We start from the raw sequence: 27924 nt of genomic DNA, 5'->3' as shown, positions 1-27924 counted from the left end.
CTGCAGGTGCGGTCTCACTAGGGCCCTGTACAACTGCAGAAGGACCTCTTTGCTCCTATACTCAACTCCTCTTGTTATGAAGGCCAACGTTCCATTGGCTTTCTTTACTGCCTGCTGTACCTGCATGCTTCCTTTGAGTGACTGATGCACAAGGAAACCCAGATCTCTAACCACCAAAGTGGATAACCTCACACTTATCCACATTAAACTGCATCTGCCATGCATCCGCCCACTCACACAACCTGTCCAAGTCACCCTGCATCCTCATAGCATCTTCCACACAGTTCACACAGCCACCCAGCTTTGTATCATCTGCAAATTTGCTAATGGTACTTTTAATCCCTTCATCCAAGTCATTAATGTATATTGTAAATAGCTGCGGTCCCAGCACCGAGCCTTACGGTACCCAACTGCCTGCCATTCTGAAAAGGACCCATTTATCCCCACTCTTTGCGTTCTGTCTGTCAACCAATTTTCTATCCATGTCAGTACCCTACCCCCAATACCATGTACTCTAATTTTGCACACTAATCTCCTATGTGGGACCTTGTCGAAGGCTTTCTGAAAGTCAAGGTACACTACATCCACCGGCTCTCCCCTGTCAATTTTCCTAGTTACATCCTCAAAAAATTCCAGAAGATTAGTCAAGCATGATTTCCCCTTCGTAAATCCATGCTGACTCAGAACGATCTTGTTACTGCTATCCAAATGCTCCGCAATTTCATCGTGTATAATTGACTCCAGCATCTTCCCCACCACTGATGTCAGACTAACTGGTCTATAATTTCCCGTTTTCTCTCTCCCTCCATTCTTAAAAAGTGGGATTACATTAGCTACCCTCCAATCCACAGGAACTGATCCTGAATCTATAGAACATTGGAAAATGATCACCAATGCATCCACGATTTCTAGAGCCACCTCCTTAAGTACCCTGGGATGCAGCCCATCAGGCCCTGGGGATTTATCAGCCTTCAGTCCCATCAGTCTACCCAACACCATTTCCTGCCTAATGTGAATTTCCTTCAGTTCCTCCATCACCCTAGGATCTCTGGCCACTAGAACATAAGGGAGATTGTTTGTATCTTCCTTAGTGAAGACAGATCCAAAGTACCAGTTCAACTCTTCTGCCATTTCCTTGTTCCCCATAATAAATTCCCCTGCTTCTGTCTTCAAGGGACCCACATTTGCCTTGACTATTTTTTTCCTCTTCACGTACCTAAAAAAGCTTTTACTATCCTCCTTTATATTATTGGCTAGCTTACCTCATCTTTTCTCTCCGTATTGCCTTTTTAGTTATCTTCTGTTGCTCTTTAAAAGAGTCGCAATCCTTTGGCTTCCCACTCTTCTTTACTATGTTATATTTATTCTCTTTAATTTTTATGCTGTCCTTGACTTCCCTTGTCAGCCACGGGTGCCTCTTACTCCCCTTAGAATCTTTCCTCCTCTTTGGGATAAATTGATCCTGCAACTTCTGCATTATTCCCAGGAATACCTGCCATTGCTGTTCCACCGTCTTCCCTGCTAGGGCCTCCTTCCAGCAAATCTGGCCAGCTCCTGCCTCATGCCTCAGTAATCCCCTTTGCTATACTGTAATATTGACACTTTCGATTTTCCCTTCTCCTTCTCAATTTGTAGAGTAAAACCTATCATATTATGATCACGTCCTCCTAATGGCTCTTTTACCTCAAGTTCCCTTATCATATCAGGTTCATTACACAACACTAAATCCAGAATTGCCTTCTCAGCCAACGGTCGTCCTTGCTCCTGCTGCTGCTCTCCCGACCTTTACTGACTGACTGCTAGCGTCCCTTTTACACTCTTTTTTAAATGGACTTTTACCTGTAATTTACACTTACTTTCTTTCAGCCAATGGTTGTCCTTGCTCCTGCTGCTGCTCTCCCGACCTTTACTGACTGACTGCTAGCGTCCCTTTGGCGCTCTTTTTTAAACAGACTTTTACCTGTAATTCACACTTATTTTCAGCCAACGGTTGTCCTTTGTTCCCTCTTCCCCCCCTTCCCCCAATGTCCATTGTTCTCCCCCCACCTCCCTCACGGCGCTCCCCCCATGCCGGGTCCTCCATTGCTCTCCCCCCTCCCTCAAGGTATCGTCTTATGAGGAAAGGTTGATCAGTCTAAGCTTGTGTGCACTGGGGTTTGGAAGTTTCAGAGGAAACTTGGCTGAAACAAACATGATTGTTAGGAGTCTTGACAGAGTACATATAGCGAGGCTGTTTCCTCTCATCGGACAATCTAGATCTTGGGGCCACTGGTTAAAAATAAAAAGTCAACCTAGTAACACGGAAAGAAGACAATGTTATTCTCTCTCCAGTGGTTGTAATAAAGGAAGAGATAGCTATATCCTTGATAGACATGGACGTGAAAGGTTTTTGGGAGTATCTGGAAATGAGTTGAGGCTGCAATTTGCCTCAATTTTATTTAACTGGAGAAGGCCAAGAAGCTGAATGACATTCTCATCAACCCCAAAAATATATATATATTTTTTTTTTGCCTTATTCACCACTCCGTTAACAAAATTCCAAATTCTCCTCACAATCAAGGTAATAAGCCTTCTCCTGAACTTGGATTTTGTTAGTGATTGTCTCCTATTTTTGTCCACTGATTTGGTTTCCTCTCAAAGGAGAAATGGACTCTGTATCACCCTAGTCAGCTCTTCATGATCTTAGAGTTCTGTAGCCTTAAAAGCCACTCTCCATTTTCTCTTTCCTCAATAAAATCTCAACAAGTCAACACTTCATAAAATATATAATCTTTCAGCATTTTGCAAAATTTTCTTGCATCATTTCCAATCCAACGGCTCCAATTCCACTATATCCTTTAAGCAAAATGTAAACAGAATTTCTCATAGTTTAAATATCATAACTCATTTGTTCTTCAGTTTCATTTGTCTCCAAATAAATCCCAGTCCTTTGCTCCTTTTCTTGTGGCTAGCTTGGATATGGTCATTTTTGGAATTTTTAATGCATACTTTCTGATTTCCATTTGTGCAGAGTTCAACAATCCTGCCCACAATCCTCCTAGATGCCATTTCTTATAGTTTTTAAGTCTAAGTACTCTTAACTAAACTCATTGTTTTCTCTTTTTTAGCCACCTTGCAAATTATTCTCCTTTCTTGATCCGCAAGAAGTAATGTGTCTATAATGTTGAAACTTCCTAAAAAACTTATGAAGTTTAACAATTTATGCATCTATGACAACACATTTTTGTAGTTACCTTAAATAATTCACTCAATTGTTCAAGCATAAAACAATAGAAATCCACACCGACTATTTTCTTATATTTTTATTTCTGTTTTTTCTTTGAGCAGAGATTCCATTAGCTTTCTATCTTCCGAGCAGTCAAAACTGTTTTAATTACCATTTAAATTTGAAAGTAAAGGCAGATGTTGCATCTCCTGAGACTACATGGGAAATCACCATCTAAGGATCTGCATCATGAGTGCAGTTGGAAAAACCAATGGGTCATGGAGCGAATAGTTCCTTTGGAATGCTGAGGAGGAGGGGATGAGAAAAAGTATTCCACGGTGGAATCTTGTTGAAAGTGGTGAAAATTACGTGGATTGAATTGTTGAATATAAAAAATGGTGGGGCAAGGACAAGAGTAATCCTACTTTTGTTCTGGATGAGGGGAGAAGATAAGTGTGGGAAAGGGAATGGACATTGGTGGGTGTGCTGTGGGGAAAAAAGCAATATTGGATCTAATTATGAAGTAGTGCAAATGAGAACTGATGATTATAATGAAACTTGGGTTAATGTAATTAAGCAAGGAAACAAAGAACATCCATCCAACTAAATGTATTTAATTGAAATAATATCAACTTATGTGAGAAGTGGGCTGGAAACAGAGATTGACCTGGGAAATCGGAAAAGTGCAATTGTGATAATAGTCTGCTACAAAATAAATATATTACCATAAGATGGAACAATGAGCCATCGAAAGTCGAATCTTCCTGCATAATCAGATACACAGAGAAACGATGGGGAAACGAAATGCATGACAAATATCAAATATAATGAATGAGGGAAACGTGAACAAAAGGGTAGAAGAAGTTGTGAAAAGTTATTAGTAGGTAGCATGGAATAGAAGCAAATTTGAATTGAAATGAAAGAAAATCAAAATGTAATTTAAAAAAGGGAGTAATCTTGGAGAGCTGGAGGACATGACTGAGTTAATGGATGAGTACAGTGCAATTTTCTCTACCAGTGACACTCTGAAGTTTTCATAGTAGAGAGGATAGGGATGTTGATGGTGCAAAACTAAATTGAAAGATGGTGTTAATTACACACCGACAATTACAGAAGTTCTGACCATAGTTATGCTATCCTCGAGATATGGAATTTTTACAAAGACTGGAAGAGTTGCAAATGTTACGCCGAGGTTGAAAAATGCAAAGAAAAAAACCCAAGGTAACAGGTCAGTTTATCTAATACAAATGGTGGATAAACAACTGGAGACCACCATGAAGGGAAAAAATAATTCACACTTGGAAAAATAATCAGTCTGAAGAAGGTCCCCGACCTGAAACGTCACCTTTCTATTTTCTCCAGAGATGCTGCCTGACCCGCTGAGTTACTTCAGCATTTTGTGTCTATCTTTGGAAAAACAATTGTGAGGGAGAACCAAAATAAATTTATTGTAGACAAATAGGGAATGATTGACTTTGATGAAGGTAAAAGAAGATGGATTTGGTGAAGTCAAATAACCGATTTTTCCACAAAGTTAAATTGCATGAAATTATGCCAATTTGGATATAGATCTATCTTGTGAGAAGAGAGGCCGATTATAATAATGATTATAATAGTAAAAGGATCCTTTCCTGAACGGAAAGCAGGCTTCTGAACTGTTGTCTTTGGGACTGCTATTTTTCTTGTTTATGGATTCTTGGTTTACAGTACACGGAACTTCATATATTAGATTCATAATAGATTATTAATTGGATTTGTTTAGTTTAGAGATACAGCTTGGAAACAGGCCCTGCAGTACACAGAGTCCATGCCAAACATGAATTACCCATTCACACAAATTCTACAGTGCCCTCCATAATGTTTTGGACAAAGACCCATCATTTATTTATTTGCCTCTGTACTCCACAATTTGAGATTTGTAATAGAAAAAAAATCACGTGTTTAAAGTGCACATTGTCAGATTTTATTAAAGGCCATTTTCATACATTTTGGTTTCACCATGTAGAAATTACAGCTGTGTTTATACATCGCCCCCCGTTTCAGGGCACCATAATGTTTGGGACACATGGCTTCACAGACTTTTGTAATTGCTCAGGTGTGTTTAATTGCCTTCTTAATGCAGGAAAAAAGAGAGCTCTCAGCACCTAGTCTTTCCTCCAGTCTTTCCATCAACTTTGGAAACTTTTATTGCTGTTTATCAACACGAGGACCAAAGTTGTGGCAATGAAAGTCAAAGAAGCCATTATGAGACTGGGAAACAAGAATAAAACTGTTATAGACAACAGCCAAACCTTAGGTTTACCAAAATCAACTGTTTGGAACATCATTAAGAAGAAAGAGAGCACTGGTGAGCTTACTAACCGCAAAGGGACTGGACTGGCAGGCCAAGGAAGACCTCCACAGCTGATGACAGAAGAATTCTCTCTATAATAAAGAAAAATCCCCAAACACCTGTCTGACAGATCATAAACACTCTTCAGGAGTCAGGTGTGGATTTGTCAATGACCACTGTCCGCAGAAGACTTCATGAATGAAAATGCAGAGCCTACACTGCAAGATGCAAACCACTGGTTAGCTGCAAATATAGGATGGCCAGGTTACAGTTTGCCAAGAAGTATTTAAAAGAGCAACCACATTTGTGGAAAAGAGGTCTTGTGGACAGATGAGACGAAGATTAACTTATACCAGAGTGATGGCAAGAGCAAAGTATGGAGGAGAGAAGGAACTGCCCAAGATCCAAAGCATACCACCTCATCTGTGAAACTCGGTGGTGGGTGTGTTATGGCCAGGGCATTTATGGCTGCTGAAGGTACTGGTTCACATCTTCATTGATGATATGACTGCTGATGGTAGTAGCATAATAAACTCTGAAGTGTATAGACACATCCTATCTGCTCAAGTTCAAACAAATGTCTCAAAACTCATTGGTTGGCAGTTCATTATACAACAAGACAATGATCCCAAACATACTGCTAAAGCAAGAAAGGAGTTTTTCAAAGCTAAAAAATAGTCAATTCTTGAGTGGCCAAGTCAATCACCCGATATGCTGAAGAGAAAACTGAAGGGGACTAGCCCCCAAATCTAGCATAAGCTAAAGATGACTGCAATACGGGCCTGGCAGAGCATCACCAGAGAAGATACCCAGCAACTGGTGATGTCCATGAATCGCAGACTTCAAGCAGTCATTGCATGCAAAGGATAACAAAATACTAAACATGACTACTTTCATTTACATGATATTGCTATGTCCCAAACATTGTGGTGCCCAGCAATAGGGGGACTTTGTATAAACACTGCTGTAATTTCTACATGGTGAAACCAAAATATATAAAATTGGTGTTTATTAAAATCTGACAATGTGCACTTTAACCACATGTGATTTTTTTTCTATTACAAATCTCAAATTGTGGAGTACAGAGGCAAATAAATAAATGATGGGTTTTTGCCCCAACCATTACGGAGGGCACTGTGTTATCCTACATTCTAATCCACTTCTGACACACTAGTGGCAATTTACAGTGGCCAATTAACCCACAAATCTGCAGATCTTTGAAATGTGGGAGGAAACTGGTGCATCCGGAGCAGAACCATGCAGTCACTGCTTCTGCTCTGTTTCCACTATTGCTTCCATGTGACATTTGCAAAAATACTTTCTCTGCTGTGATGGAATTTTCAGGGATTATTTTAATTCCAATAAAACTTATTTAAACAAAAATGATTTTTGTAACACATGGGGATAACATTTTAGATTTATTTTTGTGCATTATGTATTTCAAAGTTATCAACCTATCCATTAAAGTTTCAATTTTGCTACTCTGCACATAGGATATCCTCCCAAGTGATGATGCAAAGGCATTATTACGTTATCAAAGGCACAATTTTATCATCTACTTATGAGCATTTAGCAAAATTATCTTCTAATTATACCAGCTCTGTAATTTGCTTTGAATGGAAAGTACAGCTCTGGCCCCTGTTGGTCCAGCACTTTGTTAATTGGAATAATTCTGCAGTTTCTCTCTGCATGGTTTTCTCATTAACAAAAAAATTAATCCCTTCTGCCTCTTTTGGTCTGTGTTATTTGGACTGTTGTGTGCTGAATTAGATTGATTTGTGTATCACCCAGAATATCAATGGAATTTGTTTTCTCTGTGATTAACGATTTTTTTAATGGCATCCAAGAATGAAACATAAATTAGTTTTGTAATTTTCAGCAGTTTCAATTTCAATGAGGCCATATAAAGGTTGGAATCATGATTTTAACTTGGCTGAGTAGGAATTACCCATTATTGTCCTAACATAATGCTTGGACATATTAACTCATGGACCTTCTCACAAGGTTGTAGTGCCTGATTGTGAGGGGAGTGCCAAAGAGATCAAAAAATGGAGAAGAGAGTTAAGGTTGCTTAAGACCCTTTCTAAGAATCTGAGGGATTTGTCTCCCTCACAAGGTCAGTGATAATGAATAAATGAATGAATTAATTAATACTTTATTGTCACATGACAAGTCACGGTGAAATTCTTTGTTTGCACACCCAAGGTATGCAAATAGTCGCCACATAGAGGGTGCTTACAAAGTTACATCATTACATTGAAACATATAAGATTATTAAGATTATTAAGGGATTGGACACGTTAGAGGCAGGAAACACGTTCCCAATGTTGGGGGAGTCCAGAACCAGGGGCCACAGTTTAAGAATAAAGGGTATGCCATTTAGAACGGAGATGAGGAAAAATCTTTTTCAGTCAGAGAGTTGTAAATCTGTGGAATTCTCTGCCTCAGAAGGCAGTGGAGGCCAATTCTCCGAATGCATTCAAGAGAGAGCTAGATAGAGCTCTTAAGGATAGCGGAGTCAGGGGGTATGGGGAGAAGGCAGGAACGGGGTACTGATTGAGAATGATTAGCTATGATCACATTGAATGGTGGTGCTGGGCCGAATGGCCTCCTCCTGCACCTATTGTCTATTATCCTGCTGCTGCCACTCAGCCTGCTTGCTCAGGGCAATTTATAGCATAGCAGCCAATTAACCTATCAACACACATGTCTTTGGCACAATAGAGAAATTTGGAGCATCCAAGTAAAACTCACCGAGTGCCATGCAAACTCCATGCAAGCTCCACTGGCAGTCAGGATTGAGTCCAGATCACTGGAGCCGCAAGGCAGCTGCTCCATTAGCTGTGACATCCATTGTGTTGAATGTGCAAAAATACTTTGACTGAAATACTGAATGTTCAGCTATTTTACACTAAAATTAAAGACATAGGTGGGGTTTTAAAAAATAATCAAGAACATGTGGACAGCTGTAAAAACATCTCTGTATTATGAACGGAGAAAGATGTACTGGCCTGTTCAATCATTTGGGTAACATTCCTGGCATGTTTTATATAGATATTGCTTACATTTACCTGAAAATAGTTCAATCAAAAAAGTTAATAATGATCAATCATAAAAAAAAGTATTAAATGATCACTTTTCAAATGTACTTTGAGATAATTTAGTTTAGTTTAAGGATACTTCATGGAAATAGATCCTTCGACCATCGATCACCCTCTCACAATAGTTCTATATTATCCCACTTTATCAACCACTCCCTACACATTAGGGGCAATTTTACGGAGACCAATTATCCTACAACCTCGCATGCCTTTGGGATATGGGAGGGCACCCACACGGTCACAGGAGAATGTACAAACTCTACACAGACAGCACCCAAACTCAGGATTGAACCTGGATCTCTGGCGCTGTGACACAACAGCTTTAACAATTACGCTATTGTGCTGTCCATTAATTGAATCGTGAAGCTGGCATGATGATTTTTCTTCTGTTTCTGTTGTTCCAACCAACAAGTTGGAATTAAATAGTACAGTATTCAAACTCATGAACCATTGCAGCTCATTAGATGCATTGCAACTATTTAATTGGATTGAGGCTGCTGTCTTAATTGCGCCGTCAAAAGGCTTGGGAGTAATCATCACAGATAAAATATTAGTTTATTTTCCTCATTATAAAAGTGGCAGTGCAATAATTGAAACTGTGATGGTTGAACGTGAAATCTTCCCCTTCAGAAAGTACTGAATAAATATAAATAGTCGAGGGGAAAATGACCTGCTCCCTGATTGTTCGTGTTTGTTGAATCTTTTATCAACAGAAACAGTTATTGGTTTCAGTAAGCCGGAAAATAATTCAAAAGCTTTCATTTTTGTCATTTGATGGATATTTCTTTCAATACTGTATTATGTTAGAGATTTCGTAGCGAATCTATTGAAATTTGACACCAAAATCTCAAAGTGAGTGGTACAAAGAGAAGTCTAAAAGCTTCGACCTGCAAGTCTTAGATCTGCAGCTTCTGAAAGAGCCTCTCTCCTTTGTGCCTGCATCCATTACTATCTTTAGTCCTCTCTTCAACTGTCCTTGCACCTTCTGCCATCATTTAAGAACCACTGCTTAAAAGTAGTTGGGGTCAATCTACAGGGGAAAGTTGTCTTTAAATAACTCGTAGCTAATAAAGCTAATAACTCGTTGCTCACGGTTCCATGTGCTAGTGAGGGTAGAAACAGGGAGCTAGGACAGATCAATGATGCATGGTGGATGAGCTGCTGCAGTGGGCAGAGGTTCACATGTCTGGACCATAGGGATGTCTTGAGTGGCATAGGTGACCTGTATAAGAGGGACGAGTTGCACTTGGACTGGAGGGGGACTAATATCCTGGCAGGGAGGTTTGCCAGCGCTCCTCGGGAAGGTTTAAACTAGATCAGCAGGTGGGCAGGAACCAATGCAGCACTGAGGCAGGTGAGAGGCTGGAAGTCGGTGTGGAAGGTGATGAGAGAAAGATGAGTGGACACAATAGGCAGGAGCATGGCAGGGTGCAAGAAAGGGCTGTTCGATTGAATTGCATTTATTTTAATGCGGGAGGCCTGACGGGTAAGGCTGATGCACTCGAGGTATGGATAGGTACGTGTGACTGGACATTGTAGCCATTGCCAGCCATCAGGCCTGGCAGCTTAATGTTCCTGGGTACAGGTGCTACAGATGAGAGAGAGAGAGGCGGGGGTAAAACAGGAAGGGTGGTGCTTTATTGATTAAGGAGAATATCATAGCAGTAGTTGTGCAACATATTGTCCCAACTCTGATCTTTGGTACCAATCTGATGAAGACCAGAATCCAATGCCTTATTTTAGACCCTATCTAACTGGTATGCCACTTTCAGGGAACTATGTCCTTGTACTCCTGGGTCCTGTGTTCAACAACACACCCAGGACCCTCCTGTGAAAATCCAACCCTAGTTTGTGTTCCCAAAATGCAACATTTAGCGATGATGGGAACGTACAAGGCATGGTTAGTAAGAAAGATGTCTTTATTCTTGTACACAGATTCTCTCACAATAAGGGTAACGTAACTTTCCCCTGCTGATCATTTGCTGCACCTGCATGTTGACTTTCAGTGATAGGTATGCAGGGAAATCTTTGGTTTCTATGAGCCTTGTGTGATTCAGTTTAGCAAAAAATGAACCGCTGGAGGAACGCAGTGGATCGGGAACATCTGTGGAGAGAAATGGACAGACAGCCTTTGGGGTTGTGCCCCTTCTTCTTAAGGTGCCTTTTGCCCATTTTCCTCCACAGATGCTGCCTGACCCACAATGTTCTTCCATCAGTTTGTTTTTGCTCAAGATACGGCATCTTGGTTGTGTGTCCCTGTGATTAGGTTGGGGTTGGAGGATTCGCAAGGTTCCCCTCTCCCCTCCCCCCCCCCCTCCCCCCCCCCCCCCCCCCCCCCCCCCCCCCCCCACTTCAGGAAAGAAAAGTGCAGGTAAGCAGGGATCCTGAGCAGCAAATCTAGGCAGCAGGATAAAATCCAAGTCAATACATTGAAGTTTATTGCCACAGTAAGTCAATCTTACTATAATTATACAGGGGTTTGGTGAGACCACAATGTTTTCCATCCCAATGGTATGTTCTGTAAATCAGGAAGGACATAAATGCTTTGGAAGCCACATAACATATGTTCAATACATTCATTCCGGAGATTATTTAATCAAGCGAAATTGAATGAGGTTTGCTTGAATTCAATCCGGTTTAAAAACTAAAGTACAAGACTGAGGGTATGGCAGAGTAGTTGTTCAGAAACTGACTCCACTCACTGAAAAGTACAGAATGAGCTGCCGGAGGAAGTAGCTGAAGCAGCTACAATAGCACAATGTAAAAAACATTTGAACAACTACATGAGTAGGAGTGTTTGGAGCCTATAGTGTAGAGGAGTCTCGTGTATAGTATATATGGATAAATGGGAGTATCTTAGATGGGGCATCTTGGTCGGCATGGAAAAGTTGGGCCAATGGGCCTGTTCCCATGCTGTATGAATTTATATTACTTTAAAAGTAGAACAAGAGAGCACTGGAAAAGAGGCCTCTGCAATTTGCTTCAATCCAATTAAAATTGAAAATGCTTTTCAGATTTGTTTTTCTCGTGCCACCATAAACTTAGGGAAATTCATTGCTAAGATCATTGCCCATGTAGGTCATGTGCCTTCTATTAGTCTCAGGCAATTTACCCTGCATCAATTCAAAATATTAATATGCAGTGTTTAAAATTCATAAAAAACTGCAATTTCAGTTCAGTAATCCTTGTTGTGGAGATTAAGTGACAGACGTGAATGTGAATTTGATCCCCTGCAGCTGATGAGAAATATAATTTCAAAAAAACAGTACTTTAAGTTAGTGCTGCCAGATATTTTCAATGCATATTTTTATTAGAATCCTTTTGGCATATTGAGATTGATTTCCCTTTGTGCTATTTTTGGTGCACTTGTAAATGTCTAATTTCATTCTAGAGTACTTACAGTCAATGCAAATTTTAACAATTTTAATGTAATCTTGAAGCCATATCAGAAAATATCTTGTTTGTCACCTATAATTTGTAAGGGTCAGTTTTCTAGTGCTTTCCATGTGGAAACCTGGTCACTATCCATTGATCAAGAAATTATCTCTCTGCGTGAAATGTGGATATGTCCACGATATCCTAATTATACAACCATGCAAACCAGGGAAATGTCAGTTACATAATATTGAAAAATTAAGGCAATAAACTGGTAATAAGATCATCAACATTATTACGATAGCTGCAAAATGAACACAGGAAAGAAGTTATCTTTTTTTTTTGCTTAGTGAATTATTCTATGAACACAAGGAGGAGTAGCTCATTTGTTCCTTAATGTCTGCTCTGTTATTAAGCAACATTGGTTCTGATCTTGTACCTCTGTGGCACCCTTCTCCATTAATTACATTATTTCTTATACCGTTCATACCCAAAAATCTATCAGTTTTTATTTTAAGGATAACAAGTGACAGACTCTTCATCAGACTCCACCCTGTCTCCCTCTGCCGATCCATTTCTACTTGCATCCGGACACCTGTTTTTACACAGAGAGTGATGGGTGCCTGGAACGCACTGCCAGAGCTGCTGACGGAGACAGATCTGATGGTAACATTTATGTGACATTTGGATAGGCACATGGCTATGCAGGCGGAGTGGGGGTGGGGGATTATGGGTTGTGAGCACGTAGATGAGAGTTCGTCTTGGCATCATGCTCAGCACAAACATTATGGGATGACTGGCCTTTTCCTGAGCTGTAAATAATTAATTAATACTAATAATATTGAGAGTAAATTCTACCTGCCATTCCTTTGCTCACTTTCATTGTTGATTTAAATTCTATTTTAACTTAGACAACCATCTTTCCTAAAACCATATCACCAATTTTGGTGTCATCTATAAACTTACTAATTGTGTCTTACTCACAGGCATGTAGTTTAATGGCTTTTTTTTTTGCAACCCTTCTTAAATAAAGCTTCCATATTTTCCACCCTCTGTTGTTCTCTTGCCTCACCCCTGGCCTATGAAGATACAAAGATTTCTGTCAGGGTCCTTTTGTTTCTCTGGGATACCCTTAACTAGCCCCATGGATTTATTCTCCTTAATGCACCTCAATTCCCCCTTACCTCTTTCATAATATTGATAAATATCGAGACATGACTGTTCTCTTTCCCCAATTCCCTGGCTTCTATCACTTTCTCCACAATAAATATAGACAAGATGTATTCCACACAAAGATGACCTATCCTGAAGGGAACCTATTTTCTTCCGAGTTAATCTTTTACTCTTAACATATTTATAATGGACAATGAATGAATGATGTTTTCACAGTATCTCAGTTCACATGACAATAATAAGCCAATTCCAATACCAATGATTCTGGAACGGTACCTCAGCAAGGAGTGAAATATTCAAAAGAGTATATATTGATGTGGGATTGAGGGACCATTTTATTTTTTACTACTTTAAGAGATATTAGACTTAGTGGACTCGTTGGGCCCAAAACTCTCCTGCATTGGTGCAGCACCCTCTCCTGCCCCCTCTCCCCCCTCCCCCCATCCCCTCCATCCCCTCCCCTTCCTCCCTACTCCCCTTCCCTCCTCCTTCCCTCCTCCCCTCACCCTCCCCTCCCCCTCCCCCCTTCCTCCCCCTCCCCTTCCCCTCCCCTTCCCTCCCTTCCCCTCCCCCTTCCCCTCCCCCGCACTGCATCCCCCTCAACTCCCATTATTCTCCCTCCTCCCCCCATCCTCCCCCCATCCTCCCTCCCTCCCTCCCTTGGAGATAGATTTAAACTTTAAAATGTGAATAACTTAAAAAAATATAACACCAATTTCAATGAAACTTCTTCCATTAGCACCAAAGGGATGACAGTGAGTAAGGTGGGCCTAAAATTGTCGAGCTATCGTGTACCATTTTGGCTGTAGTTCAGGAACAAACAAACAAACAAACAAAAGTTTTAGTATATAGATATTGGCAAGTACTACTTCCATTCTTCTATCATTGTTTGAGGTCCTTTTGATCTGATTGATGTTGAATGCTGGGTTTGTTCATAAATTGCTCTCCTTTTACCCTCTGGCTGTTTGGTGTGATCACAATAATCTTTCACTTACCCTAACATTTGCCTTTGCTCTGCAAACTCTCCAATCTTTGAACATAAAAGATTAAAAAATAATAAATGAAAATACGTGATAAAAGCAGTTACCTTGATCTAAAATACAATCACGGGGGATCAATGGTCTTCTCTTCTTTCCTTTTTATCAGCAGGTTTTTTTTCTCTTAAATCTGAAATCAAATAATATTTATAGACAATAGACAATAGGTGCAGGAGTAGGCCATTTGGCCCTTTGAGCCAGCACTGCCATTCAATGTGATTATGGCTGATCATTCACAATCAGTACACCGTTCCTGCCTTCTCCCCATACCCCCTGACTCCACTATCATTAAGAGCTCTATCTAGCTCTCTCTTGAAAGCATCCAGAGAATTGGCCTCCACTGCCTTGTGTGGCGGAGAATTCCATAGATTTACAACTCTCTGACTGAAAAAGTTTTTCCTCATCTCCGTTCTAAATGGAGTTCTAAATAACTTAATCCCTGATTAATCTGTTTCAGGTGAGCGCTCTTTGCCTTTAACCCCACATCACGATCAATGTCTGACTCATTACTAGTAGAGTATACATGGTATCGCTTATAATACTAGGTTATTGCAAATTATTTGCAGAATACTTTCAATTTTTTAATTTTGTACAAGTTTAAGAAGGAGACCTTAAACATGAATCATCTGAATTGGCACTTCCAAAAATTAATATTTGTTAAGGACACAGAATAGGTAGCTTTTACATTTACGGTACATGTAGCGACCAATAGTCTGTTTGATTTAAAACTAAAAGAGAATTGTAGGATTTAAATGATAACAAACTAATGAAGCATTTCTTCATCCAGGTCTGAGTAAAATGCTGATGGTTTATAGTTAATGCGGAAAGATAACTCTACACCATCTCTGCATTAATGTTCATTTATTGAATATATTGTAGAAGTGTAAGGATGGAATGCAAATCTATCCCAGGTCTAACTATTTCCTTGAAGAAGGGTCCTGACCCAAGACATAAAAACAGTCCGAAGGGTCCCAACCAGTAACTTCACCTATCCATGTTCTCCAGAGATGCCGCCTGACCCCCTAAGATGCTCAAGCACTTTGTGTCTTCTCTTGTAAACCAGCATCTGCATTTCCTTGCTTCAAAGAGAAAATGAAAATGGACTCCAATTTTGATTTCAGTCAGAGCCTGCCATCTCCCGCAATGCAGTATAGGTCACTTGGCTTGAGGACATGAATGGCCAATGAGTTAGGGCCATCTCATTTGCCCCTGGAAGACAACAATATACGTTCACAATGTAACCCTATCCCGAATTTCTCATCTTTTGTCTAAATCCATGATTAAAACAGCAACAATTATTGGCAACGATTTCTCCTTGCAGTGCAGTTGTTCTGTCAATGGGTTCTAGGGTACAATATTGTGGGATTTTTATCAATTAACATCAGACAAGCCTCATTACCTTTTCTGAGGAGTGTGAAGTTTATTGCAGTTCATCAGAGCATTCGATTTTCTTTATTCACCAGAGCCTGTTTTCATAGGTTGATAATTTGCCTGAAGAAGTAATAGCTTATGTGCAGAGTACAGTGAAAAGAAATGAAAGACTTACATTTATATCATATCATATCATATATACAGCCGGAAACAGGCCTTTTCGGCCCACCAAGTCCGTGCCGCCCAGCGATCCCCGTACATTAACACTATCCTACACCCACTAGGGACAATTTTTACATTTACCCAGCCAATTAACCTACATATTTCAGTAGCATCTTTTACATCCAATAGCAACTTGTAACTCAAGAAATATTTTTAATGTAGGATCATTGATGTACTGCAGGAAACATTACTGGTAAATTGCATCCCGTAAGGCCTCAAAGATACAGATGATAATTATGAGATAGTCAATGCCAGTGCTGTTGAGTGAGATATTGGTTGGGACACCAGGGATATTCTCCCTCCTCATCGTCAAAGTAGAATGACTTTTCCGTCCACCTAAAAGGATGTTGAACCTTGGTTTAGCATCTCATCCAAAAAAAAGATGCCTCTGGTGCTTAGTAATTTGCCCAGAATTTGTCCAAATCGCTCGAGAAGGACTTAAATGCACAATTTTCAGAGTTGGAGGGGGGAGTGCAATCTTCTGTGTAACACAACTGTGACATGCTTTGTGAGTGTAAATCTACTTGGACTCTTTGTTTCCTGTTATATATTTACTCTCTGTAAGTTCAGGGGTGCATGCAATGGACGCTGATATACCTTGCCTTTGTGGAAAATGATATCAATGGGACATCCACATTACTTTGGCACGTAATTCAATTCAACTCTGAAATTCAATATGACTGAAGAAAACAATTTCAGATAAATTTTCACACAAAATTTGATTTCTGTATCTTATAGCTATTTTGTTTTGAGAGATATTTGAAAACAGGTGAAGAAGCAATTTTGTTTATAGATTTTAAATATCTGGTTCATTAAGACATAACATAATTTCACATCATCAGCTGTGGATATAACATGCTTGATGTTTGGATTAAGTGTTTACTTGTCCGACTGTTGCCATTGTGATTATCTACTTTAGGAAGATATGAAAACGGCTTTCATTATATGGCAGACAATTTGATGTATTTGGACGCAACTGGGTTATGCTGTCAACTGAATTACTTAATTGTCTAAAACCCTCCCTAGTTGGTCACAACTTAGCGCATCAGTGATTAGCCAAATCACATCTACTATCAAGGCAGGGGAGGTCAGGCCTTACAAACTTAACCGAATGATTTAAGGAGGTGATGGTGGTGATTGAAGAGGACATGTTTTGCATGTAGACTTTAGTAAAGCTATCAGCAAGGTCCCTCACAGTAGGCAGTTCCATCAGGTTTAGGTACAGGGGATCCATGATGACTTGGTGGATTAGATTCAAAATCGGCTCGGTGTTGAAACCTTTGTTCGTGATATATACAAATGATTTTGAAGGAAATTACAAAAAATTGGTTGAGCTTTGATAGTGAAGAAAGCTATTAAGGGATATCAGAAGAGACAGTGATTGGAGGCACGGTGGCGCAGTGGTATTGTTGCTGCCTTACAGCGAATGCTGTGCCCGGAGCCCCGAGTTCGATCCCGACTACGGTTGCTGTCTGTACGGAGTTTGTACGTTCTCCCCATGACCTGAGTAGGTTTTCTCTGAAATCTTTGGTTTCCTCCCACATTCCAAAGACGTATAGGTTTGTAGATTAATTGGCTTGATAAATGTAAAAATTGTCCCTAGTAGATAGTGTTAATATGCGGGGATCGCTGGTCGATGTGGTCCCGGTGGGCCAAAGGGCCTGTTTCTGCACTGTATAACTAAACTAAACAGACCTGTTGGATGTAATGCCCTTTGTAGCATTAACAGAGAGAGCAATACTGGGATGTAATTCAATAGCTCGCTGAAGATGGAAACACAAGTAGATTACTTGTTAAGAAGGCATAGTTACTTTCATCAGTCGGGGCAATAAACATAAAAGTTGACAAGTCATGTTGCAAGTATATAAAACTTTGACTAGGCCACATTTAGAACATTGTATGCAGTTGTGGTCACTTCAGGAAGGATGTACAGGCTTTGGAGAGAGTGCAAGAATTTTGCCTGGATTAGAGAATATTTGTTACAATGATATCCACATATATGATTGGGATGACAATCGGTTAGTAAATTTGCAGATTATGCTAAAATTGATGTTATAGTGGACTGTGTGGAAGGATATCGAAATTTACAACAGGATCTAAATCAGTTGGGAATTTGGGCGAAGGAATGGCAAATTAAATTTAACTCTGGCAAGTGTGAGGTGTTGCACTTTGGTGTGTCAAACCAGGGCAGATTTGCACAGCAAATGGTAGAGCCCTGGACAGTGTTGCAGAACAGGGAAATCTGGAAGTACAGGTGCCAGGCTGCTTGAAAGTGGACAGTCAGGTGGATAGTATGGTGAATAAAGCCCTGAGCTAGCTTATCTTCAATGGAGAGGATATGTGTGCAAAGGTTGGAACATCATTATGCAGCTGTACAAGTCATTGGTGAAACCACATTTGGAGTACTGTGTGCCATTCTGGTCAACCCACTATATGATGGATGTCATAACAAAATGCTGGAGTAACTCAGTGGGACAGGCAGCATCTCTGGAGAGAAGGAATGGGTGACATTTCAGGTCGAGACCCTTCTTCAGACCTGAAACTGATTTACTCCAGCATTTTGTGTCTACCTTCAATTTAAATCAGCATCTGCAGTTCTTTCCTACACAGACGATGGATGTCATTTGGTTGAAAAGGGTGCAGAGAAGATTCACCTGAATGTTAACTGGGCTTGCTGGCCTGAGTTACAGGGAGAGGCTGGATAAGCTGGGTCATTTTTCTTTGGAGCGTAGGAGGATGAGGTGTGTTCTTATTGATGTATATAAAATCACAAGGAGCTTGGATCAAGTGAACGCTCACTGTCATTTCCCTAGGGCAAAGGATTCTAAAACTCAAGGGCAAAGGCTTAAGTTGTGAAGGGAGAAATGTCAGAGGGACCTCAGGGGAGGTTTTCGCACTCAGAAGATAGTCCATGTCTGGAATGAGCTGCCAACCTTTTAAAATACATTTGAGCAAGTATATGGGTAGGAAGTGGTTGAGACTGCTCTGAGCTAAATGCAGGCAAATGGGGTTTAGCTCATTATACTGACTTGGTCAGCGCGGACAAGGCGGGCAGAATCTATCCGTGCTGTAGAGATTTTATGAGAGGTTGACAAAGGTGGATTGTTTTCCCTGGAGCATCGAAGACTGGAGGGGGGGGGGGGGGGGGGGCGGGAAGGGGGGGAGTGGGGGGAGGGAGTTATTCAAAGGGAGGAAATGTCAAATGCTCTAAGGCATACCTTTAAGGTGAGGAGGAAGTTTAAAGGAGATTTCTGCAACATTTTTTACACAATGTGGTATGTGCTTGGAACTTGCTCTGATGTTTAAAGAGCATTTCGGCAGGCGCATGAGGCAGGAAATGGAAGAATATAGAACATGTGAAGGCAAGCTGTGCATTTTAAATTGGCATCATGGTTGGCACAGACATTGTGGGGCAAGATGCTTGTACCCAAACTCTTTTGTATGAAAGTAATGATCAATCTTTGTACTACATGTCTGGACTTCAAAGTTTGTTCTCATGAAGGAAATGTCTTAATTAAAAAAAATATGTACTATAATTTGTTATATTTATTCCTGATCTTAAATTAAGTGGAAGGTAACAAAAAAGTTTTTTTTAGAAGGTGGGAGTCCAAAGTGGCTAGAAACAGAACATGTAGACTTGACTGGTTTAGGCAAAGAAATTAAAAAGAGATGGATGATGTTTAATCATTTCTAGCATTACAACAGTTGTTGCACTTCAAATGTGCTTCATTAACAATGAAACAGTTGAGATATCCTAAGGCTATTAAAGGGAATTTATTCAATAGAAAGGAAACAAAGGTTGACACAATTGAAATAATTTATATTTCAATAATTTTGTCAAATAAAACGTTTAAATTAACCCAAAAGGTAATCAATGTTCTAGACATCTAGGAATCACACAATTCTTCAGAATGAGAGTGTGTCACAGGATTGGAGGATGTTAGATTAGTTGAAGAAAAGGAAGAGGAAAATGCCAGTAATTATGCTCATTGGTCGGTGAATTTTCTATTTGTGGACCCATTAACAGTACTTATGAATAACTCAGCAGGTCAGGCAACATCTCTGGAGAAACGGAATGGGTGACTTTTCGGGTCAAGACCCTTCTTCAGACTGAGAGTCAGGGAAAAGGGAAACAAGAGATGTACTGTAGATGGTAATGTAGATATAGAACAAATTAATGAAAGAGATGCAAAAATGTAATGAAGATGACATGTAATGTAATGGTCCATCCTTAGTTGTGGGCTAGGTGATAACAAGTTATGCAGGCAATGAAACTCAACAGGACTTATATACTTGTATGTACTTCTGCTCATGTGTGGATTTTTGTTCCCTGAGGGAAGATAGCAGATGTCCAGATTGAAGCATTGACAGAAGTAACCTCTGTTTATTAAACATTTTCAGCTAAACCTTTTCATTTTCACACTAAATTTCTGAGAAAGGTATGTTCTCATTGTCTGCAGATAATATATGTGAAGGAAGATAACTTCAATTTTACACATTGCTATTAAAAACGATGTGAACCAAAAATGGAAGGATGCTTATTCTTACAGGGACTTTCAGTTTGTGTTAATTGACTCCTTTGTAGCCCCCTCCATCTATCATCATCATCATGTGGTTTTCACAGCACTAACTGTAAAACGTGGATATGGCACACATCATTAAGATATAAGGTTCAAAGGTGCATAGGTCTGTTTATTGTCACGTGTACCAATTAAGATACAGTGAAACTCGAATTACAATATAGCCATACTTTAAAAAAGGCAACAAGACACACAACGGCATGAAAGTTAACATAAGCAACCACCACAGCGGATTCCCCACATTCCTCACTGCGATGGAAGGCAATAAAGTCTAAACTTCTTCCTCTTTATTCTTCCGCGATTGGGGCAGTCGAACCATCCACAGTCGTGGCGATCGAAGCTCCCTGGTCAGGGCGATCGAAGCTCCCGTGTCGGGGCAGTTCTTCTTCCTCTTGCGTTTGAGGCAACAGAGGTTATGTAATGCCCTCTAGGCGCTGTAGACAAATGTGGCAATCCCGTGGGTGTGGCTCTCGGTGTAGGCGGCCAGGGTATAACCAGGGATACTCAGATGGGAGCTGTCACTTTTGTGAGTCTCTTGGAGCAGGATTGCAGTGACTTACTTTGTAGGTCTGTAGCAGATGTTCAATGATGGTGGTCTTCGACTACCGCATTCACGTGCAGCAGGGTGATGCCATCCGGTTTGACATCCGTAGGTGCCCGCCCTAAGAAGAGCGCATGCTCTGGGTTGGCGCCAAGCTGCAGCAACTGAGGTTGCATTTGGGCAGCAAGCTGTTGTTGTTTGTTCAATGCACTGTACAAAATATCAATGCACTGTACAAAAAGGGTCAGAGCAGACTTTACCTGCTGAGGAGACTCAGGTCCTTTGGAGTGCAGGGGGAACTCCTAAGGACCTTCTACAACACTGTGGTGGCATCAGCCATTTTCTATGGAGTAGTCTGCTGGAGCAGCAGTATCTCAGCAGCGGAGGGGAAGAGACTCGACAAGCTGATCAGGAAGGCCAGCTCTGTCCTGGGTTGCCCCTCGACTCAGTACAGGCAGTGGGAGAGAGGAGAATGATGGCAAAGCTAACATCGCTGCTGGATAATGATTCCCACCCCATGCAGGACACTGTCACTGCACTGAGTAGCTCCTTCAGTGACAGACTCCTTCACCCCAAGTGTGTGAAGGAGAGATATCGGAGGTCCTTCCTTCCCGCTGCTGTGAGACTGCACAACCAGCGCTGCTCCCAGGAGACCAGTCAACAGACCAATTAACACTAACAGTTTAAAAAAACCACAGTAAATGATGACAATTATCCTTATCTTTATTTTTATTTATAATGAATGTCTCTTGCTATCCACGTTGCTGCTGTAACACTGCAAATTTCCCCGGTGTGGGACAAATAAAGGAATATATTATATTATTATTATTGTTATTTCTGCTATTTCTGCTTCTGCTGTCTCTGTTTGTTGTCGTTCGCCTGACCGAGGTCAGTTGACAGGACTCACCACCAGGAAGTCGACAACATGAGCCCCGTCGGGGCAGTTGAAGCTCCTGACTTTGGGAGCTCCAACCACAGGAGCTTCGTCGAGAAGCTCCTGCAGTTGGAGCTCCCGAAGTCGGTCTCTAACCAGGGACCACAAGCTCCACGATGTTAATGTCCGCAGGCTCCTGCGGTTGGAGCTACAAGGTCGATCCCCGAAAGGGATCACCAGCTCCACCATGTTAAGTCCAGAGCTTCCGCTTTTGGAGCTCCCGAAGTCGATCTCCAGTAGAGGCCGCCAACTCCATGATGTTAGGCTGCAGTGCAGACAGAGATACGATACGAAACAAAAACACATCTCTGTCGAGGTAAGAGATTAAAAAAGTCCCCCCCCCCCACCCACATAAAACAAGCTAAAGGACACTAAAACACACATTTAACACATACTATAAAACAACAAAAAAGGAAGGGACATGACAGACTGTTGGCAGGGTGGCCATTGCGGGTGCCATCCGGTGGCCAGCCTACCTAAATGGGTATGTTAGACAAACAGGTCTAATGTCTCAGATTTGTGCCATCCTATTGCAGACTAGTTGTGTCTTTACATTCAAGAGCAGTGGAGAGTTACTTTAACGGTACTGATATTCTCTTTGACATCATTGCATAATCTTTCACTTCAAATATTTCACAAACTACATTTTCTTTGAATCAAAAAAAGGACTTAAGTACACCTTCATTTTTCAAGGGTAAACTTTCATCAGCTGCATGAATTCCTCAGCTGTTAATCTGTTATAAAATTCTGACATTGCAATAATTTCCTTAAATCCTTAGATTTCACAGTTGAATTAGCAAAATGTGGACAATTTAAATTGACAAACAGCTTTCTATCCCACTGAGAAGTATTGAAGTATCATCATGCGAGAAAGGTCTTGTAATTGGCTGATATTTTTATCATTATGATAAATGCAATAATATATGCTTAAAAGCATATGATACGGATGAGCATTAATAAACTCATGCAAAAGCTGATCAATTTAAATAATTCTTAAATATGTAAAAACAATAAAACTGAAAAAACAATAAAAATACCTGACCATTTTTAGGTGCCATCTTCAAATTTGATTTTCAGCTACCATTTTCATGGTACTGAAATTCCTAATCAAATTTCATCTCTTTCTCTGAGTCTCTCCATCACCGTGCTGTGCTCCTTGAGGTATACTCCTTTGACCCAAACCCTTAGTCATTTGCCTTTATGTCTACTTTCATGACCAAGTGTCATTTTTATTAGCATCGCGATGAAATGCCCTGAGGCAATAACAGTAAACTGTGTTGCTGACTGAAGTCTTTAAATCAGGGTTCTGACCGGAAACATCACCTCTCCGTGTTCTCCAGAGATGCTGCCTGATCTGCTGAATTACTCCAGAACTTTGTCTTTTTTTGTAAACTAGCATCTGCAATTCCTTGTTTCTCCTTTAAGTCATTTTCTTTCATTGCAAGGTGATCAATTTGCAAAGTTGTTTATGATTGTATAATAACAGGCGTGAGTAACCTGCTGATGCTGGTGTGTAAATGCATCCATTTTGAAAGTTCTGTGAACATATTCCAGCTTGTGTTTATGATACTTTGAGATAAACTGAGGAAACTTAAAACATTCAAGTGATTCAAACAGAAGAATGAAAAGCTGCAAATGTCATTGTCTGCAAAAGCTTTTCAACTTTTTTATCTTTCAAAATTCTTCAAAGTTCTGTTTAGTGTTTAACTACTCTGGAGCTGTCAGAATAGTTCACAAACGATACCATTTATTTAGTGTGTCAATTCTGGAGTAACTCAGCAGGTCAGGCAGCATCTCAGGAGAGAAGGAATGGGCGACTTTTCGGGTCGAGACCCTTCAATCTGAAGTCTGAAGAAGGGTCTCGACCTGAAACGTCGCCCATCCCTTCTCTCCTGAGATGCTGCCTGACCTGCTGAGTTACTCCAGCATTTTGTGAATAAATACATTTCGATTTGTACCAGCATCTGCAGTCATTTTCTTACATTTAGTGTGTCAAGATTATTAAATCATTTAATAAACAGGACGGTTTAATCAGAATTTGTCACACTACAAAATGTTTCATGCTGTAAAAAAAGTCATTGCTTTTGGCTCCATCAGGAAATGTACAAGACTCTGCATTCTATTTCCTTTAAAAGTAAAAATATTGTCATTGTCTTTGTAACTTCTATCCATTTACATGAAACACTGCATAAATGTTGAAGAAGCGAAAACTACACAATATTAACAGCTATTATTCTCCCAAATAAGGCTCAATGGCCTCCTATTTCGGCATGTTGAGATTCTGCCAAGTTAAAGTGTTCAAAGATCAATGCATCCAGTAAAGTACAAGTTAACCGCACATTCTTAGATTGGCCACAATGCATTTGAGGGCATTTGTTAAATGACAAAAAGCTATTGAATTAGCTATGTTATTTCAGCCACTCAACATTGATCCCCAGTTCTTATTACAGAATGTAAAACAAATGTGCACAACTCCCTTATATGTCTGAATCTTAGAACTGTAAATTCTTAATAAGATTTGTAATAGATGTTATTACAAATGTTACCTGCTGGTATCTATTATATTAACATGCATCAGGTTGGGTCATAGTGTAATCACCATACCTGCGTTAAATGGCCCTGTGTTTATTTAAAAGATAATCTAGGCTGACTACTGCATTTATGTCAGCACCATCTTCCAGATGAGAAGTTTAATTCATCAGCTCAAAGCAGATTTAAAATAATAGTCTTTTAAGGAGGTCCTTCAGGATTAAGTATAATTACCTCTCATCCACTATAGTGAGGACCAAGGTAGATGATGAAATCAATTAGGGGACTTGCAGACTCTCCACAGAAGTGGCAGGTGGTGACTGAGGGAACAGGCAGTGAGTAGCTTGTGAGGTGGTCTTCTCCTTACACCACTTGTGCAGGGCATGCGAGCTCCAGGTCTCAAGGTCTCAGTACACCGCAAACGTTCCTCCTCCCTTTGAGCAGCTATGTATAGATATTCCCAGAAGATGATGATGCATTTCTTCAGAGAAGGTTTGAGAAAATCTTTTGAATATTTTCAGGTCTACCTGGAGATCTTCCACGATAAAGTGTCCGGTGTCAATTGCTTGGCAATTGCAATGTTGTCCCTCAGTTAAAATCATCAGTGATCCAAGAATAGCTGGCTATCTCATAGCAGAATTGGCTTCATTGGCTTACTTTTTTCCCCCTCAATTAGTTCCATACCTATCAGATTAACTCGGCATCCACTTTGTTCTATTATATTTACATCATGGATAACTGAGGACTAGGCCTGATGATGTCCTTTTGACTCTGAAACCCACTGAGCTGACTGAAGGCTTGTGGCAGAATGCAAAAAAACAGGAATCAGAGGATGGTGTGGAAGATTGTTTTTCTCACTGGTGGCCTGTGACTAGTGACGTGCCTCAGGGATCAGTGCTGTTTGTCATCTAGTTTGACAATTTGGATGAGAATGAAAAAGGGTGTGAAGAGTAATCTGCAGATTGGCTGAAATAGGTGGTATTGTAGACAGTGAAGATGGTAATCAAGAATTACAGTGAGATATTAATCCACAGGGTGAGTGGGCCAAGGAATGGCTCATGGAGTTTAATTCAGATAAGTGTGATTTGTTGCATTTTGTGAAGTCAAACCCAGGGGGAACTTCACAGTGAACAGTAGGGCCTTGGGAAATGTGGGAGTGCAGAGGGATCTAGGATTATATTTACATCATTCACATAATGGAATTATATAAAAGTACGAAAGAGAAAAGAACAATAGGCTAGAAAGTCAGAACCATTATCCCCAGCATGGAAATATCTAAGACTAGAGGACATAACTTTAAGATTAATGTTCAAGGAGATATGCAAGGCAAATGTTTTGGTAGAGGCTGGTAGCTGTCTGGATCATGCTGGCAGTGACAGTGGTGAAGCCTGATATGAGGTTTATGAGGCTTTTAGATAGACACATGGTCATGCACGAAATGGAGGGATATGGATCATGTCGATAGCTAAGATTGGTTTATCTTGGCATGATCTTCGGCTCAGGCTTTGTGGGCCGATGAGCCCATTCCAGTGCTTTGCTGTTCAATGTTCTATGAAAGTAGCGTTGTAGGTAGACAGCGTGGCGAAGAAGGCTTTTGGCACATTAGCATTAATCAGTCAGCCAAAATGAGTACAGAGGTTGACACATTATGTTGCAGTTGTACAAGACATTGCTGATGTCACACCTGGAGTATTGCATTCAGTTTTGTTCACCTTGCCATATGAAAGATGCCATTGCCATGTCTTTCAGTGTCAAGTCCAATGGCATGAACTGTTAAAGCATTACAGTTGGTGGAAGGCATGGTTTCTCTGACAAATACCTTCAGATCTCCACATCGAACTGAAAATTGCAATTACACAATTTGTTGCCCGTATAATAACAATAACTGCTGACAACTTCACCAATTTTGTGTGCACCAAAATATCTTTATACGTTACATATTAATTTGTTAAGCACCTAGAAATGGCATTATATTTTCAGTGAATGGAAATTGCACCCTGAAATGAAAACTATATATTTGTCTTGGCAATGTAATGTACTTGTTATAATCGCTTTTTAATTTGGTGTTTCTAAATGTGTTCGTGGTCGCTGATTTGCTTATAACTTTATTCTACTTATTAACTGTTCAACAGACATTGCAGTTAATATATGCAAAAAATGAATGATGCCTGGTTATAAGAGAAACATTATGTCCCCATTGAATTTCGATAACTGATTTCACTTTATCTTGCAGAAAATTCTTGCACTAATGTGATAAATCTGTTTGTCATTTTTGTTTTAACAGGGCCAAGTTGTGTTCAGAAATGGAGAAAGAATGGGAACTATCAAATTCTCACAGTTTCAAGGTAATACTTTATTCGAGGTTCTCATTGATTCAGGCACACAACATCTGAATATTTGCTTTCACAGCTGAGATCCCTTCCTGCTGTGACTCCATGCTCACCGTGTTTGCATTGCCTCTGTGTTTGCTGCATGATTACCCATGCAAAAAGTATCATCCATCTGAATTACCGTTTCCCCCCTCAATTAGTTCCATACCTATCAGAATAACTCGGCATCCACTTTGTTCTATTATATTTACATCATGGATAACTGAGGACTAGGCCTGATGATGTCCTTTTGACTCTGAAACCCACTGAGCTGACTGAAGGCTCGTGGCAGAATGGAACAAAATCAGGAAAATTGACAGCAGAGACCAATGCCACATACCCCTGCTCCCCCATCTCAGGCTTTCCTCCCTACCCCATTGCATGTAAGTGACAGTGGGGATAAGGGGGAGGGATGTGCTCCAGCAACTTGGCTGATCCTCCTATTTCCTGCCATTGGTACTGATGGTCCAGGGGCAACCCACTTAGTACATATTTACCATTCTGATCTGCTTAAGACTCTAATCTAGATTATTGGGAACAGGTTTTAACACTTTGCACTTTCCACTTGCAGAATAAATCACCATCATTAAAAAAATAAAACCACCCATGTTTCAGTTATTCTACTGTACACCTTGCATTGAAAGGAGGATGAATCTCAGGAAATGATAATCACCAGGGAGATGATACTAAAGTTAGCGGCTGGGGCAAGACACAAAATGCTGGAGTAACTCAGCAGGACAGGCAGCATCTCTGGATAGAAGGAATGGGTGATGTTTTGGGTCGAGACCCTTCTTCAGACCTGGGGCTGGGGCTGCAGAATGATAAGTCTTCGATTTCTGATGCATTTTATATTAGGCTCTAAAAAAAATTGGTTAGTGAGATAGTTAATTGTAATTTTTTGATTTTTGTTGGAGAATCCAGCAGATTGAGTTGAGGAAAGTCGGAAAGGTTTAGAGGGATATGGGGCAAAGGCGGGCAGGTGGGACGAGTGCAGATGGGACATTTTGGTTAGTGTGGGAAAGTGGGACCAATGGGTCTGTTTCCATGCTGTCTGACTGTATAATGCTATAAGAGATTGAAAAATATTGAGTGTGGATTCTTTATTCAGAAAGAGGGGGACAAAGACAAAAGACTGCAAGCCAGTGAGAAAGCATC

General features: G+C 40.4%; 1 protein-coding gene across 1 annotated transcript in view; it reads left to right on the top strand.

Moving 5' to 3' along the window:
- Positions 1–27924, top strand: part of gabbr2 (gamma-aminobutyric acid (GABA) B receptor, 2) — a 694367-nt gene that overhangs the window by 486059 nt on the left and 180384 nt on the right. The window contains exon 9 of the mRNA XM_078422928.1: positions 26685–26745. Within this exon, the coding sequence (XP_078279054.1) occupies positions 26685–26745 (61 nt within the window). The remainder of the gene's footprint in view (positions 1–26684; positions 26746–27924) is intronic.

This window comes from Rhinoraja longicauda, chromosome 2 (genome assembly GCF_053455715.1).
Source record: "Rhinoraja longicauda isolate Sanriku21f chromosome 2, sRhiLon1.1, whole genome shotgun sequence".
Classification (NCBI taxonomy): Eukaryota; Metazoa; Chordata; class Chondrichthyes; order Rajiformes; family Arhynchobatidae; genus Rhinoraja; species Rhinoraja longicauda.
Note: the sequence above shows the minus strand (reverse complement) of the source record. Positions and strands in the feature narration are given on the sequence as shown.